Consider the following 18,961-nt stretch of genomic DNA (forward strand, 5'->3'; position numbering starts at 1 on the left):
TGCTCATATATTGGCTGAAAATGTCATTTAAACCAGTAGTCATGAGTGCAAAAGATTTGGTTTAATTTATGTTATACATTTGAAGTTATTTATTTGAGTTTACATTATAGGGAATAGGCTGGTTTGCGGGTCCTCCATATTACATTACACCCTGGAAAAACATTTCCCGACATGACTTCGGAATTATGATCGGTTTTATGTAATAATTTGAAAAATATAAGCGTGAGTTGTAACTTTGCATTGGGACTTTTGATGCGTATACTAATGCAAATCCATATGTTACATGTGGTTACGTTTAGGCTACTTACCCTTTAAGACCGGTGCCTGATGCTGTTCACGTTGTATGTTTTTCCTCATCTGTCCTAAAACAGCTGCTGCTTGGTTCACTTGGCACTTAGCTGACCTAGAACAAGAAAATCCTATGCTTCCTGACTCCAATAAATGTAATAGCCAACCTTTTTCTCCTCCTTCACCACACCGAGGGCTCCCTGGAGTTCTGGGCTGTGACAACAATTGATAGGGCAGCAGAATTAAAGGGATAGGGGTTCTTTAAAAGGTATCATCCTGGGCCAACCTTGGAGAGCCACKATTTATTACGAGGACAACTAATAGTACTGCCTCATCTGTGCAATCCCCTGCTTTAAAACTGGACCCACAAACACAGTTAGCCTAAGCACCTTAGCAGCAGAAAATGGTTGCTTTTCAGGCCACGTGTTGCCTGGCTCCGAAAACCCAGCTACATAAATGTAGTTCAAGGGATTGTTATGATTTCATATCAGTGTATGTGTAGTAGGGGTAAGGTGTTAGTAAGGCTGTATACGCCCTTAAGCAAACAGAAAAATGCTCATCCAGAGGTGGCGCTCCTAGTGGCCGGGGACTTTAATGCAGGGAAACTTAAATCCGTTTTACCTCATTTCTACCAGCATGTTAAATGTGCAACCAAAGGGAAAAAAATATCTAGACCACCTTTACTCCACACACAGAGATGCGTACAAAGCTCTCCCTCGCCCTCTATTTGGCAAATCTGACCACAATTCTATTCTCATGATTCCTGCTTACAAGCAAAAACTAAAGCAGGAAGCACCAGTGACTCGGTCAATAAAAAAAGTGGTCAGATGAAGCAGATGCTAAGGTACTGGACTGTTTTGCTAGCACAGACTGGAATATGTTCCGGGATTCTTCCGATGGCATTGAGGAGTACACCACATCAGTCACTGGCTTCATCAATAAGTGCATCGATGACGTCGTCCCCACAGTGACTGCACGTACATACCCCAACCAGAAGCCATGGATTACAGGCATCATCTGCACTGAGCTAAACGGTAGAGCTGCCGCTTTCAAGGAGCGGGACTCTAACCCAGAAGCTTATAAGAAATCCCGCTATGCCCTCCGACGAATCATCAAACAGGCAAAGCATCAATACAGGACTAGGMTTGAATCGTACTCCACAGGCTCTGATGCTTGTCAGATGTGGCAGGRCTTGCAAACTATTACAGACTACAAAGGGAAGCACAGCCGAGAGCTGCCCAGTGACACAAGCCTACCAGCCGAGCTAAATTACTTATATGCTTGCTTCAAGGCAAGTAACACTGAAACATGCATGAGAGCATCAACTGTTCCAGACGACTGTGTGATGACGCTCTCCGTTTCACAAGGCCGCAGGGCCAGACAGATTGCCAGGACGTGTACTCCAAGCATGCGCTGACCATCTGGCAAGTGTCTTCACTGACATTTTCAACCTATCCCTGTCCGAGTCTGTAATACCAACATGTTTCAAGGTGACCACCATAGTGCCTGTGCCCAAGAACACTAAGGTAACCTGTCTAAATGACTACCGACCAGTAGCACTCACATCAGTAGCCATGAAGTGCTTTGAAAGGCTGGTCATGGCTCACATCAACACCATTATCCCAGAAACCTGTTGACCAACTCCAAATTGCATACCACCCCAACAGATCCACAGATGATGCCATCTCTATTGCACTCCAAACTGCCTTTTCACACCTGGACAAAAGGAACACCTATGTGAGAATGCTATTCATTGACTACAGCTCAGCGTTCAACACCATAGTGCCCTCAAAGCTCATCACTAAGCTAAGGACCCTGGGACTAAACACCTCCCTCTGCAACTGGATCCAGGACTTCCTGACGGGCCGTCCCCAGGTGGTAAGGGTAGRTTACAACACATCCGCCACGGTGATCCTCACCACGGGGGCCCCTCAGGGGTGCGTGCTCAGTCCCCTCCTGTAATCCCTGTTCACTCATGACTGCACGGCCAGGCAAGACTCCAACACCACCATTAAGTTTGCAGATGACACAACAGTGGTAGGCCTGATCAATGACGAAACAGCCTATAGGGAGGAGGTCAGATACCTGGTCGTGTGGTGCCAGGACAACAACCTCAAGACAAAGGAGATGATTGTGGACTACAGGAAAAGGAGGACCATCGACGGGGCTGTAGTGGAGCAGGTTGCGAGTTTCAAGTTCCTTGGTGTCATGAAGAGGGCACGACAAAACCTATTCCCCCTCAGGAGACTGAAAAGATTTGGCATGGGTCCTCAGATCCTCAAAAGGTTCTACAGCTGCACCATCGAGAGCATCCTGGCGGGTTGCATCACTGCCTGGTATGGCAACTGCTCAGCCTCTGACCGAAAGGCACTATAAAGGGTAGTGCGTACGGCCCAGTACATCACTGGGGCCAAGCTTCCTGCCATTCAGGCCCTCTATACCAGGCGGTGTCAGAGGAAGGCCCTAAAAATGGTCAAAGACTCCAGCCACCCTAGTCATAGACTGTTCTCTCTGCTACTGCACGGCAAGCGGTACCGGAGCGCCAAGTCTAGGTCCAAGAGGCTTCTAAACAGCTACCCCCAAGCCATAAGACTCCTGAACATCTAATCAAATGGCTAACCAGACTATTTGCATTGCCCCCCCCCCTTTATCCGGCTCTCTTCTACGCTGCTGCTACCCGCTTATTTTCTATGCATAGTCACTTTAATAACTCTACCTACATGTACATAGTACCTCAATTACCTCAACTAACCGTTCCCACTGCACATTGACTCTGTACCTGTATATATCCTCGCTATTGTTATTTTACTGCTGCTCTTTAATTATATGTTACTTTTATTTATTTATTTTGGGTGAGTATTTTTCTTAACTGCATTGTTGGTTAAAGGCTTGTAAGTAAGCATTTCACTGTACGGTCTACACCTGTTGTATTCGGCGCATGTGACAAATAACATTTGATTTGATAAGGGCGGAAATGGTTTCTGCTTGTTGGCCAATTTGGAGGCTTATCCATTTGGAGCTGTCTTTTTTTTTTTTACTATCTCTCTGAGAAAGCTCATAAATGTGGCAGCACAAAGCTCAATTGTTGGATTTAAAATATTCACTGGTCCATAAAACAGGTATTTGAAGAGCTGGTCATCTTTAAATTGTTTTGACTATTAAACCTGAAGCCGCCGTGTGCATCTCTAAACAGACTGGATGCCTTTCTTGTTTTGGTCGCATGCTCCAATAGTTCTATGTGCCGATTTTAAAGTTTAAATTTAAAAAATATATATATCTTGATCATAATCATAATTAAGTTAGGAATGCAGAGATGGGTAAATAACTGACACCTACAGTATGACTTACTGTACATGGGCTTTTGCTATTTTGAAAACTCAACGTGTTTCTGATGTATTCTTTTGATACACAGTACAAGACACTATTCTACGAAAACCATTTCCTTCCTTGAATAAAAATGACTGGTTTTGGACATGATGAATCATTTGGGGTTTGGTATGTATTTATTCATGCCAATAGGCTGTATAAAATCTTTGCCTCCGTTTTTGAGTGACAGGCTCTATTTTGTTGTCGGATAAACCCCTATTATTTATTTTGCGGCGTGCACTTGGCACCGTCTCCCGTCTGTAGAAGATTCTCTTTGCCTTGTCAGTCATGGACTGTATCTGTCACATTTTCAGGTCCAATTAAGAATTTATACTCCATTAGAATTGCAGAGAGATTCCAAATACCCTGACAAGGACCGGGTATTTCGAGTCAGAGGGATGGGGTGTGGGATTAGGCTAGATAATGGAGGAGATGATTGCGCTAGCAACAACTAGCGAATGCTTTGCGATTACTTAAATGGATGCTCCCATTTCGACTCCTGACAAGTCCACAATCGTTGTTTTGTATTTGCTGGTGAGAGTCTCCTCATTAAGCATAGGCCTACTTAAAGTTCTAAGGAGTATATGGATAAATTACTTAACGTTATGATGGCCTTTTTTTTTCTCTGTTTATTTATAGGGGTCAATGCACATTAATCAACATCAATATTACAATAATGCAACATCCATGTAAATGTGCCGGTGTCACGTATACTCCGGCTCTCCCCGCTCAGCGTCACCGGTGTACTAACCACCGGTCCTGGCAACCAATCATTATGCACACCTGGCAACCATTATTACTCACACCTGCGCCCCATCATCAGTCCACCCGTTGCTGGAGCCGACCCCCATGACACTGGGTGTCCAGGAGGAATCTGACGCTATAGACGGGTCTACCATTACTGTCCAGGGGAGGGGTGTCGTGGGGGATGGCATCAGCCAGGGGACCAGTACCCAACGGCTTGAGAAGGGAAGCGGTAATGGACTTAGTTATTCGATCACATCTGTTAGTGAACACCAGATACATTTCAGTCTGGGACGTCTGTTACTCTGGTTGGTCCTTGTATTATTTTAGTGAGGTTGAAATGGTCTGTGATCTGAGTTTTTTTTTTTCTTTTTTCTGCAAGTTTTGTTTTCCCAGTTTATATTGAAATCGACCATGACGATTATCTCCTAATTATGATCACATTCTTTAAGCATGGCATTTAGATGGTCATAAAACAAGATATCAGATATTGGTGGTCGATATRCAGTGCATTTGGAAGGTATTTAGACCCTATGACTTTTTCTACGTTTTGTTACATTGCAGCCTTATACTAAAAGGATCACGTTTCAGGTAACACCTAGATGCAGACAGTGCCGAAGTAACAAAAGTTTATTACTAGTACAGGGGGCAGGCAAAACGACAGGTCAGGGGCAGGCAGAGGTTAGTAATCCAGACAGTGTTCGAAAAGGTCCAGAATGGCAGGCCGTCTCAGGGTCAGAGCAGGCAGGGGTCAATAATCAGTGTGGTGTGGCAAGGTGCAGAACGGCAGGCTCAGGGTCAAGGCCGGCAGAATGGTCAAAAACTAGAAAACAGGAACTATAGAGAGACAAGCGCAAGGGGAAAAAATGCTTGTTGGCTTGACGAACAAAACGAACTGGCATCAGACAGAGAACACAGGTATAAATACACAGGGGATACTGAGGGGAGATGGGAGACACCTGGTGGGGCGGGGTGGAAACAAGCACAATCAATACCCCTAAATGTATTAAAAATACAAAACTGAAAAATCACATTTACATAAGTATTTAGACCCTTTACTCTTTGTACTTTGTTGAAGCACCTTTGGCAGCCATCTTTCCAGAGATGTTCGATTACATTAGCATTACAGCCTCAAGTCTTCTTGGGTATGACGCTACACGCTTGGCACACCTGTATTTGGGGAGTTTCTCCCATACTTCTCTGCAGATCCTCTCAAGCTCTGTCAGGTTGGATGGGAAGCGTTGCTGCACAGCTATTTTCAGGTCTTTCCAGAGATGTTCGATTGGGTTCAAGTCCAGGCTCTGGCTGGGCAACTCAAGGACATTCTTGAGACTTGACCCGAAGCCACTCCTGCGTTGTTTTTGGTGTGTACTTAGTGGCGTTGTCCTGCTGGAAGGTGAACCTTCCCCCCAGTCTGAGGTCCTGAGGTCTCTGGAGCAGGTTTTCATCAAGGATCTGTCTGTACTTTGCTCCGTTCATCATTCCCTCTTTCCTGACTAGTCTCCCAGTCACTGTCAACTGTGGGACCTTATATAGACAGGTATGTGCCTTTTTAAAATCATGCCAATAGATTTAATTTACCACAGGTTGACTCTAATCAAGTTCTTGAAATATCTCAAGGATGATCAATGGAAACAAGATGCACCTGAGCTCTATTTTGAGTCTCATAGCAAAAGGTCTGAATACTTATGTAAATAAGGTATTTCTGTTTATTTTTAATACATTTGCAAACATTTCTAAAAACCTGTTTTCATTTTGTTGTTCTATGGTATTYTGTGTAGATTGATGAGGAGAACATTTATTTTAATACATTTTAGAAGGAGGCTGTGATATAACAAAATGTGGATAACGTCAAGGGGTCTGAATACTTTCCAAATGCCAAGTTATCGTTACTCTTTGTGTATTTATTCCTCGATTTTATTTTTCTATTTCAGTTTTTTTTTACTCCGCATTAATGGGAAGTAAGCATTTCACTGTTAGTCTACATCTTTTGTTTACTTATGTGACAAATTAAATGTGATTATTATCTGCTTTCTGGTCACAGAACACTGATTAAATAAGAATTGTGAAAAGAGGGGGGAAAAAGTGACAAATTATAAACTAAGTTTTTCGTTTGATCCTTCCCAGTGATTGAGCATTTCATTGAGGTGTGTATCTCCTTTTAGGACAGGTGTTTTTCATCTCCAGCCTCCATCCTCCCTTCCTTAGACTCTTTCCACATCAAACGGCTGCTGCACACTTCCCTCTCTCCAAGGCTGTGCAGGGAGGAAATCAATATCCAACCTGACCAATGGATGGGTAGTCCCTCTTTTGAAAGGCCTCTTTAGAGGCAAGATAAGCAGGTGTGCTGTGCAGCTGGTGGCCAGAGATTACAACCATTCAGCTAACGTTGTCACTACGTAGGGTGCTTCACCTCCAGGCGACGCTGTCCACGGCGCCGCTCCTGCCAACGAAACTGGAAGCAAACTGTACACACAGTCTGTTCCTGTGATTGTGCCAGTTTATTAGCCGCCGCTTCACCAAGTCACACCGCATGCCCCAGTCGACAGCCTGCCGAGCGGTTTGGCACCATCCTCAGGGCTGGCCCCAAAGTAAATACTCCCTGTTTCAAAAAAGGTTGACCTTTTACTGTGCCTATTTATTAACTCTGAAGTTAGCCTGAATAGTAGGGGTTCATCATGAATATTTAACAGTGAAATATAGCCAGCGGGACCATAATGCTTTGGACTGTGCCGCCCATTAGCATTTTAGAGAAAACGCTTCGGAATTAATTAGGCTCACTTTGGCGTCCTATTACCCTGAGAAAGGCTCAGACCCAGAAGCCATCGCTCTGACAGTCAGTGCTACAGTCCTAGTCTAGGACCACCATGCTAATCTATCTGTCCTCGCCATCTCCAATGATTAGAATTTTAGATGGTGTATATACTGTACACTATATTCATAAGCTAATAGTTATGGAAAATGTCAGATTCAGACCTTCAGCTCAGTTTGATTCCAATTGTCTATACCTATACAGAATTGGTCTTTGATCTACTGAATCGCTAATATTCTCTATGAATAAATGAATAAACTCTTAATACATTTTCTTTCTGGCTGGTGGTCACGCCCCCATCCACGTTGACAGGGCTTTAGTGGAGCGGGTCGGGAGCTTCAAGTTCCTTGGTGTTCACATCACTAAGGACTTAACATGGTCCACACACACCCGCACAGTTGTGAAGAGGACATGACAGTGCCTGTTCCCCCTCAAGAGGCTGAAAAGATTTTGGGATGGGCCCTCAGGTCCTCAAAAAGTTTGACAGCTGCACCATTGATAGCACCTTGACTGGCTGCATCGACGCTTGGTATGGTAACTGCACCTTCGTTGACCGCAAACGCGCTACAGAGGGTGGTGCGGAGGGCCCAGTACATCACTGGGGCCAAGCTCCCTGCCATCCAGGACCTCTATACCAGGCGGTGTCAGAGGAAGGCCAGAAAAATTGCCAAAGACTTCAGCCACCCAAGTCATAGACTGTTCTCTCTGCTCCATCCGGCAAGCGGTACCGGAGCATCAGGTCTCGGACCAACAGCCTCCAAGGAAGTTTATATCCCCAAGCCATTAGACTGCTATATAGTTAATCAAATGGTTACCCGGACTATCTGCATTGACCCTATTTTGCACTGACCCTATGCACAYTYACAAGCCTCTACCCACACACATATACTCACACATACTATACTGACACTCTCACAGAAACTCACACACATACATACACTACATACGCAGATACACATACAAGCATACTGACGCCACACACACACACACACACTTTCACACTCATCCTACAGTATATGCTGCTGCTACTCTGTTCCTTTTTTAGTCTTAGTATTATCTATACTCTGTGTATATGCACATATCTACCTCAAGTACCTCGTACCCCTGCACATTGATATGGTACTGGTACTCCCTGTATATAGCTTCATTCTTATTTTTTAACTCTGCATCGTAGGGAAAGGGCTCGTAAGTAAGCATTTCACGGTAAAGCCTACACCTGTTGTATTCGGCACATAAAATAAACAAAATGTGATTTGTTCAGTCATACAAACGTGTCTGAACTGAAATGAGGGGCCAGAGATTGGGTATTTGACAGCAGGTTTGATAGGTCTGATAGGTCGTTGGCTTCTCGGTGCAATAGACAGTTTAGTGTAACTGGCCTCAGAGTGTGAAAGACCGCTTTGCTCTGGGGCTGAAATCACAGGCTGTCACCAGCGCTCCATGCTTTACAGCAACAAGGGGAGTCATAAGAAAAGCTAACAGCCTTAGAAGGACAAGCGGTAAAAGCTTTAGCCGTTTGGTTAGCAATTGCAGTGTTTCATTTATTTCCCTTCATCGCCCATCCCCTCGCGCAGTGCAGATGACTGGCTGGCCTCTATGAAATGAGGCTGAGGAAATTGGGTCTGTGTGTAGGCTAGGGCAACAAGGGAGGAAGGAGGAAATATGGAGGGCCGTGAGCCGCGGTGTCACCACGAGGGGGCAAGAAACTCTTCAAGAACATCATTACGAAAACGACTTTCACCCCCTGATCTGTCCATTTTATGAAGGAGCCTGGTTGTACTCAGCAAGCTTCTCCTCTTCCACCACAAACATGTCCTCTGTCATCTACCTGATGCCTCCTCCCACACCCTCTCTCCTTACAACTCAACACAGATCCATAAGGAGGAGGGAAATGGTATGACTTCATGCGGTACTGTAATGAGCCTATGACAAAGACTGACAGAGAGGAAAAACCTGAGTAGGAACGAAGAGAGGGACGGAGAGCAAGATGGTAGAGCAGTTCTTATTTGTGCTCCAGCTAGAGGGAGAGGAAGGGAGGCAGGCAATTAGATTGCGTTTTGGAGAGTAATAGATTTCCGTCTGTCATTCCATCCTCTAATGCTGTAAACCAACCATCTGTTGTAACGAGGATACCTGGGCTGTTGTGGACAATTCAGTTAGATAGCTGGGAGCAGCACGTGGATGTTCCGTTTTTACTGATCTGTGTGTGCGTGCTCAGCCACGTCACTCGATACTACCTGAGACGTGACAGTTGGGGTGGGCTGTATCATCCTGGTACTTTGTCATTCCAACTGTTCAATGGGTTTGAACAAAGCTATGTGAACTTGTTCCAAACTTGCATGAATTGTTTTATCACTCAACTTGGGAGTGGGATAGGTGTAAAGAGTGTGTTAATATCACAATTGATTACTTCAATCTTTTACTGGGTACAGTTGATTTTCTATGTTCTTCATTGGAGATGCGTGCTTATTTGTAGAAGTTAGTTTTTTCTTCCCAAACCATTGTTTATTTTCTGCAGCAGACAGTTTGCGTAACAGTAGCTGAGGTCATCGCTTCCTGGTGTCTGGTGTTCTCTGTAATGACCTTGGTGATAACTGTTTTGCAGACGCTTGCTAAAAAACTTTAATGAGCAACCCTTCCTTCATGAACCGGCCTCTGTAAAATGGTATAGAATCAGCTTGATCCCCTCTGTTGAAGACGCTTGGACCTTCTTTTTCTATATTTTCAGTGGTATTGGTATCAAACACGCCCCCAAAAAGAAAATGAGAATTAAAAACAGGTTCAGCCTCTGGTTCAACCGTGATCTTGCAGAGTTACTCCACCTCAAGAATTGCATTTGGCGAAAGGCTCGGCACACGCATACTCAAGCTGACTGGCTATCGTTCAGACAAACGAGTAGTAAGTGCACTCAGGCTATTCGGACGGCCAAGGTTAGTTACTTTAAGGAGCAGTTCTCTCTCTGTGGGTCTAACTCCAAGAAGTTCTGGAAAACGGTTAAAGACCTGGAGAATAATCCCTCCTCCTCACAGCTGTCCATGTCCCTTAATGTTGATGATGTGGTTGTTACTGACAAGAAGCACATGGCTGAGCTCTTTAATCACCACTTCATTAAGGGATAGCCCCCTAACATAACAAATCTAACTGCCTGTAGCTCAGGCCCTGAAGCAAGGATATGCATGTTCTTGGCACCATTTGAAAGGAAACACTTTGAAGTTTGTGGAAATGTGAATTGAATGTAGGAAAATGTAACACAATAGATCTGGTAGAAGAAAATACAAAGGAAAAAAACGTATTTTTTTGTTCTACCACCATCTTTGAAATGCAAGAGAAAGGTCCCAGTTTCAGCCATTACTCTGGTTGTAATTCCAATGCTGTCCACAATATGGCAGCAGTATATGTGCAARGTTTCAGACAGATAACTTGAAGTATGAGCGAGCTACAGGACATTTAGTCTGAAGTCACCCAGGTACATATGGGCAAATCGTGAAGGAGACCGTTGCATTCATATTACATTTTTCTGTAAGAATATCGTCAAATCTGTATACTTGGACTTTGATTTAGCTTTTCCAGTGTTAGTAGCCATATTATAAGTTCAACATTTGCAAAACAACCAGTTTTCATAACTCTGAATATTCGTATAATTTTTGTCCAAAAGGAAAAGGCATGCTGTCGCAAAAGGTTAGCACCTACATTTTGCGACAGACAATCTCGTAAAGCCCAGCTCATTGGCTATCTATCTAGCTTTGTTTGACCCTGATTGGTGCTTATTTGACAAAGATAGTCATTCAAGTGAAGACTTCCCGCGTCATCGGAGTGCCATGAATGCGTCGCTCTCTGACCAAATATGGTGTCCTATAGGATATACTACACCCCTAATGATATAGTGAAGTCTTGTTACGTTCTAGGATCTCTGAGGAATACATACGAATGTGATTTGACCCGTTGAAACAACGTTAAAGGTGAGATTTTCACAGATTCCTTAATTTGCAAATTGAACGAGTGGAAATACAAAATAGATCGTGCATGCTATATGGACCTTTTTAGGATATGAAAGGATTTTATCTAACAAAACGACACTATGTTATCTCTGGGACCCTTTGGATGATAAATCAGGGCAAGATTTCAGAATGTAAGTACACATTTCACCTTCAGAGGTGAATTTATCAAACCTATCGCAGTGAAAAAAGTGTTTTGTTGTTGGGAGCTCTCCTCAAACAATAGCATGGCATTTTTCCCCAGTAGTAGCTACTGCAAATTGGACAGTGCAGTTATGTTAACAAGAATTTAAGGTTTCAGCCGATATAAGACACGTATGTACCGACATTTGTTGTTTCTCTAAAATCTGCGATCTTGACATAAGGCGCTGCATGATTTAATGTTGTTGATGTGGTTGTTACTGACAAGAAGCACATAGCTGAGCTCTTTAATCACCACTTCATTAAGTCAGGATTCCTATTTGACTCAGCCATGCCTCCTTGCCCGTCCAACATTTCCTCATCTCCCAACCCTTCTAATGCGACTATGCCCGATGCTTCTCCCTCTGTTTCTCCCTGCAAGCAGTCACTGAGTCCGAGGTACTAAAGGAGCTCCTTAGAAAACATCTGGGTCAGATGGTTTAGACCCTTTCTTCTTTAAGGTTGCGGTCCATATCATCTCCAACCTTTTTTAACCTGTCTCTCCTTTCTGGGAGATAGTTTGTCCTTTATTTAAAGGGGGAGATCAAGCTGATCCTAACTGTTATAGGCCTATTTCTATTTTGCCCTGTTTATCAAGTGTCGGAAAAACTTGTCAATAATCAACTGACTGGCTTTCTTGATGTCTATAGTATTCTCTCGGTTATGCAATCTGGTTTTCGCTCAGGTTATGGATGTTTCACTGCAACCTTAAAGGTCCTCAATGGTGTCACCATTGCCCTTGATTCTAAGCAATATTGTGCTGCTATTTTTATTGACTTGGCCAAAGCTTTTGATACGGTAGACCATTCCTTTCTTGTGGGCCGGCTAAGGAGTATTGGTGTCTCTGAGGGGTCTTTGGCCTGGTTTGCTAACTACCTCTCTCAAAGAGTGCAGTGTATAAAGAAAATCTGCTGTCTCAGCCACTGCCTGTCACCAAGGGAGTACCCCAAGGCTCAATCCTAGGCCCCACGCTCTTCTCAATATACATCAACAACATAGCTCAGGCAGTGGGAAGCTCTCTCATCCATTTATATGCAGATGATACAGTATTATACTCAGCTGGCCCCTTCCTGGATTTTGTGTTAAATGCTCTACAACAAAGCTTTCTTAGTGTCCAACAAGCTTTCTCTACCCTTAACCTGGTTCTGAACACCTCCAAAATAAAGGACATGTGGTTTGGTAAGAAGAATTCCCCTCTTCCCATAGGTGTTATTACTACCTCTGAGGGTTTAGAGCTTGAGGTACTCACCTCATACAAGTACTTGGGAGTATGGCTAGACGGTGCACTGTCCTTCTCACAGCACATATCAAAGCTGCAGGCTAAAGTTAAATCTAGATTTGGTTTCCTCTATCGTAATCGCTCCTCTTTCATCCCAGCTGCCAAACTAACCCTCATTCAGATGACCATCCTACCCATGCTAGATTACGGATACATAATTTATAGATCGGAAGGTAAGGGTGCTCTGGAGCGGCTAGATGTTCTTTACCATTCAGCCACCAGATTTGCCACCAATGCTCCTTATAGGACACATCACTGCACTCTATACTCCTCTGTAAACTGGTAATCTCTGTATACCTGTCCACCCACTGGTTGATGCTTATTTATAAAACCCTCTTAGGCCTCACTCCTTCCTATCTGAGATATCTACTGCAGCCCTCATCCTCCACGTACAACACCCGTTCTGCCAGTCACATTCTGTTAAAGGTCCCCAAAGCGCACACATCCCTGGGTCGCTCATCTTTTCAGTTCGCTGCAGCTAGCGACTGGAACGAGCTGCAACAAACACWCAAACTGGACAGTTTTATCTCAATCTCTTCATTCAAAGACTCAATCATGGACACTCTTACTGACAGTTGTGGCTGCTTTGTGTGGTGTATTGTTGTCTCTACCTTCTTGACCTTTGTGCTGTTGACTGTGCCCAGTAATGTTTGTACCATGTTTTGTGCTGCTACCATGTTGTGTTGCTACCATGCTGTGTTGTCATGTGTTGCTGCCTTGCTATGTTGTTGTCTTAGGTCTCTCTTTATGTAGTGTTGTTTTGTCTTGTTGTGATGCGTGTTTTGTCCTATATTTATGTTGTATTTTTATTTAATTTTTTTAATCCCAGGCCCCCGTCCTCGCAGGAGGCCTTTTGCCTTTTGGTAGGCCGTCATTGTAAATAAGAATTTGTTCTTAACTGACTTGCCTAGTTAAATAAAGGTTAAATAAAAGAAATACAAATGCCTAATGACTGGATGTTACAGTAATGAGGCTTCCCTCCCATACCCCCTGTCCTGATCTTGACATTTCACATTTACTTTTCTCCACTTTGTCCACGGAACGTCTAGTTTTAATGAGCACAACATGATGAGGTCGGAGACTGTTTGTGGCTTGTTTTCCATGTCAAACTGGAAATATTCTAATGGAGGGCAATAATATCAGCCATTATGACAATGCATTGTCTCATGCCAGGGTGTACTGGATATCATTGCATACTAATGTATGTGTCTGTGCGTGTCTGTGCTTACTTGCTTTATGTGAGTTTGGTTCCAGTCCTAAGTTAGTTGGTAGCTCACTCTCTGTTCTTCTGTCCTTGTCTCCCCTGCAGGTGTGCATCGTGCAGAAGAGGGACACAGAGAAGATGTACGCCATGAAGTACATGAACAAACAGCAGTGCATAGAGAGAGACGAGGTCCGAAACGTCTTTAGAGAGCTAGAGATTCTACAGGAAATTGAACATGTTTTTTTAGTAAACCTCTGGTGACTATCCTGTGTTTTTTTCACTCTCTAAACTGTTTGTACATTCTGCATGCCTCGGCTGGTACCCTGTGTGTGTGTGGATTCTCTGTTGGTGGTGGATGCATGTTTTAACCCTCAATTGGACAATGAGATGAGAATGTTAAATTGAAGGGAAACAACAGTTGTGGTCTCTGTCTCAAATGACACCCTATTTATAGTGCACTACTTTCGACCAGAGCCTTTTGATAAGTCAAGGCCTGCCGACTGTGCCAGTTTTAACGGACCCAGAAAGTGGTGATACGGCTCTGGTCAAAAGTAGTGCACTATATAGGGAACATGAGATTTGACCAGATGATTTTCATCCAGATCCATGAGCCCATTGCACCACACATTTCTTAATGGCTGTAATGTAAAGTAAGTTGACCCAATACTTTCCCCTCAGGAGTATGATATCTGGGTGATGTCGGGGACCAGCTTCGTTATTCAACTATCTCCGTGTCTCCGCAGCACATATTCTAAATGTAATTGGGAAGCTAGCACAGTGCTTACAGCATATTACACCAAAGCACTTTGCTCCTGTTTAATTGGTAGAATGATATTGCACACGGCGGTAATATCCTCTGAGTAATTGATACAGGGAGCGTTGATCATTTCATGCACACCCGTTATCACCGAGCACCAAGACAAAAGTACACCCGCACACACTGCAGCTTATTAGTCTAAGTCTTGTATGCATGTTAGTTTTTATCCGAAGTTGGCGATGATTAAAGTTTTTTTTTGTCTCAGAGAAGCTTCCAAACTAAAATACACAGAGGGCTTTTTAATGAGGTGGTGGTAGTAGTAGTAGGGCCTGTGTGTGTGTGTTTTTTTTTGTATATAATTCCCTCAAGGAGTGTATAGCCCTATCCTTGTTCTAGTTTCCCTGCTTTTCTCTGATTGGCTCTGCTCAGCTCTGTATCTGTGCATCTATGGCACATCAAAAGCCCCATTTAGTGACAAAGACACAGCAGCGTTATGAGCAGGCAGGAATTATAGTGCTCCTTAGATCGCGATTCAAGTCAACTTCAGAGGGAAACTGGGTAAGTGGTCAGCCCGTCTCAAATGACACTGGAACAAAACAACAACAAGTCATGCCAGAGTGGCACGGAATTGGTTCCATCACTCTCAGCCGGTATACGCTTTGGACGGTTCGTAGAAAGTTTGAGATATTATGTATCCCTTTGCTGGTGAATATATTGTTTGGATAATTTATCCATTGTTTTGATCTCTTCTCCTAAAAACATACACAGGCTGTCAAATCTGCATTACAAAGAACATCAATGCATGGGGGGGGGGGGGTTTGGTGATAGGAAGGCACATCCTCAACCGTCCCCATCAAACTGTTCAGATTTAGCAAAACAAAGGTAGAAAGCTGGCAAAACCCACATGGAGACGGCCTGCCTGACAGGCCACAGCTGTTCCCGTCTGTCGACTCGGGAACAACCGATACAGTATGTTTTTTCCAAAGTTGATTTGCTCTTTGAAACCCACGGACCCCAAACCTGAGCAGCTGTCGGTACCGTAATACTGGCCAGCCTGGTCCCCTGCCAAGCCACCAGAGAACGAACGGCGGAGTTTCTGAAATAACTTTGTACAGAGTGTATCAATCACACTAGCCTCATTTGTGCATTCTTCCTGCAGATGAAGGCTCTCACTGACCAGACTCCTTTTTTTTGGGTTGATTTGGCCTTCCTGTGGGTTCTTCCTTGGCTTGTCTGAAGTTGACATCTCATGTCCTGCTGAGCCTATCGCGCTTACTCAGTGAAACATCGAATGAGAACAGGCTCTGACTTTCTCTCCTCAAACCAGAGAAAGAGGAGCTCGGCACAGAGACGTAAAGGAATTCACTGTTTATTTTCCTGTCTAAAACAGGAAACGGTCTCCTTCATCCTTCATTCATTATTTTGTTCTTACTTTCAAATCAATCAGGTGATGAGGAGTTCCTAAATATGGATGTCATTACAATATTTGGTGATACTTTACGACCCTCTTTCAGTGTAAGGGTCAGGAGTTTAATTAGTACTGTCCGTGGGTACGCTGCTGCACATCGTAAGTCTCTGCTGACTTGCAGAACATTGGCCCGTGTCCTTGGGCATGTACTGCGTTATGTGCTCTGGCCTGTAGGGTTTGCCCAACGAGTGTTCCATTATTGATGGACTGAAGATGGGCCAACCAGGGTTCTGGGAACTGTATGTGCCTATATTCCCCAAGGTAAACATCAGAGGGTGCCACTCATGAGAAACGCCAGCTTTGATTAAGATTAGTCGGAGTTGTTTCCGAGATACAACGCCAGAAAGAGAGGGGGAGAGCGGAGGCTTGAGAGAAACGGCCATCCGTAAAGTAACGATTCTTGAAATCGCAACGATATGCGAGAGAGAGAGAGGGGGGGGGGGTAAAATGTGTTAAGAAGGGATTTGGGCTTTGTTTAGTTTGTCAAAACAGAGTTTCACCATCTACGAAGCTTTGGATTTGCTTCCTTCTCTCTATCTCACACACACACCATTTTGAAGCCTAGGTTTGCTTTCATTATGATGTCGTGAATTCTGTTGGTTTTCTTTTGAAAAAAAAGCTCCATCCATTGCTTCAGAGATAATTCATTAGAGGGAACCTGGGCACCGAATCCACATCACTAGAACAAGACTGCTTAAAAAGCCTGGAGGACTGTCAAGTTTGCTGCGTGCGCTAATTGCCGTGACCGTTCACTTGCTGCAGATAGATGCCATATAATGTGTAGGAGTGGGATATATATGTATTCAATTGGATTAGCCACCTTGAGAGAATTTTTTTTTTTAGTATCATCTGCAGCATTCAAGAAATCCACCCAAATCACCCAAGCYATCACGACACGGGTGTAGACGCGGTCTACGTCTCATCCCCCGATCAATTTGTATTTCTAAGTTGCCGAGGTCATTTTTCCATACCCGGACGTACAGTATTACATGCATTAAGTGTATGCAGCGGAATTGATCCTGTGCACTTTCCAGTGTAAATCATTACCGGGACAAGGTTTTGCCTTAAGCATTACATTGAAACAAATCTACTCTCAAACACCGTTGGCCAGATTCCCCTGGGATGTGGACGGAGGCAGTGGAAGCTGAACCAAGCGAAGAAGAAAGTGATGCGAGAGGGAGTTAATGTGTCAGAGCGGAGCACTGTGGGATATTTGTCGTCTGTGAGCTGAGGCTTTGGAGACCCTTTTAAAGAGGGGTTTTAACGGCATCGCAGAGGGTGAGTCATCAGTGGGATCCGCTGAGCGGCGTTCTTCCTCCGCTGTCCGTCCATCCTGTCCATCAGAGAGAGTGAGAGACTGAGCGAGAGAGAGAGAGAGAAGTCACTGTGGTGAGAATAGATGCACACACCCTGTCCTCCTCCGTGTCCATTAAGAATATTGATTCCTTGGCAGAAGAGAACAATGCTCTGGGAGACGGTGAGACAAGTTAGAGCTTTACCCCAAACACAATAGGCATAACAAGCCCTGGGTGGAAGCTTAGGTTCTGTTGACATCCATAAAATTAACTGAAGGATATTTCCTCAGGGTCTAAGTCCTATTCGCTTTCTTCTCCTGCTGTTACAAACGCATTTATACAGCAGTCTGCATTAGATACAGAGTGTCACAGGAGTTAGTCACAGTCACAGGACTCTGTAACTTTCCACTGTAACTTTCCAAAGCAACCTCGCCATTAAAGTGATGTTCTTTTCTCTGCAATTGTAACTTTCCAGAGCCACCTTACCGTTTTACGGTCCTGTAGGACGTTCGAAGTGCACCTTGTGAAATAAGGCCAGTGGAGGTGGGGAGAGGGGTGTGCTGAGGGGAACGGGGGGGGACTAGGCTAGGGACCACAGAGCGAGAGGCAGCGCTCACTCATTCATTGCATTGTTAGAGGGATCCTCAGAGGAGCCGGATGTGTCTTGTGATCCAGCCCCTTGACCAGCCTGAGCCACGCTGTCTCTATCACAAGACTATCTAGGCCACAGTCACAAAGCAGACCACATTCAAAGCCCCGTGTCTCTTTTTTTTCTCTCTTACTCTCTCGCTCTCTCTCTACCCCATCTCACCCCCATGTCTCTTTCACCCTCTCTCCCCTCCATGTCTTTCTCCTCCCTCCCTCCCTCGCTCTCTCTCTCTCTCTCTCTCTCTCTCTCTCTCTCTCTCTCTCTCTCTCTCTCCCCTTCTCCCTACGCTTCCCTCGGCTCATTTGTCATCATGGCCTGATTATTTCAGCCTGTTTCTCAGACTCTTTCCAGCATGGTAACCTTCCTCTGTACTCTGCTGTCCCAGTCAGTCCAGGCCTGTCCTGACTGTTCCACATGGCCCCTCTTCTCCTTGGCCCTGCCAAAATTCTCCCAAGGCTCAGACCGTAGCCAGGTCCCCAATCAACTGTCTTGGTCATATTTGACCCATGACAAGTCCATTCTCAAGCTGTTTCCTCTTACGGCTTTCTCTTTTATAGTCTTTTTTCTTCTTCAGAACTTTAACTTCTGTAATATTGTCAATGAGAGAGGAGATAAAAGGAGATGTTTGGAGAACTCCGTTTGTGTCTGGTCACACACATTACAGTTCTCCTCTTTCACTAACTTGCTTTCATCTCATCCATTTGTCTTAGCTGCTGCCTTGGCCTCTCCTTGAACGATTTTTACAGACATTTTTACAGGGTGCTTGTGTGCTTTGATTTTGAATTCCCCAAACGTGTCTAGTGAGACACATGCTGTATTTGGTAAAGCATTCATCCGGAATGTTCTCTCGCTCTCTCGCGCTCTCACTCTCTCTCGCTCTCGCTCTCTTCTTCTCTCTCACTGTCTGTCGCTCCCTGTCCTTGG

General features: G+C 44.4%; 1 protein-coding gene across 1 annotated transcript in view; it reads left to right on the forward strand.

Annotated features, from left to right (window-relative positions):
• Nucleotides 1-18,961, forward strand: part of LOC111978070 (serine/threonine-protein kinase 32C) — a 99,854-nt gene that overhangs the window by 62,496 nt on the left and 18,397 nt on the right. Inside the window, exon 3 of the mRNA XM_024007863.1 lies at nt 13,974-14,125. Within this exon, the coding sequence (XP_023863631.1) occupies nt 13,974-14,125 (152 nt within the window). The remainder of the gene's footprint in view (nt 1-13,973; nt 14,126-18,961) is intronic.

This window comes from Salvelinus sp. IW2-2015, linkage group LG18 (genome assembly GCF_002910315.2).
Source record: "Salvelinus sp. IW2-2015 linkage group LG18, ASM291031v2, whole genome shotgun sequence".
Lineage (NCBI taxonomy): Eukaryota > Metazoa > Chordata > Actinopteri > Salmoniformes > Salmonidae > Salvelinus > Salvelinus sp. IW2-2015.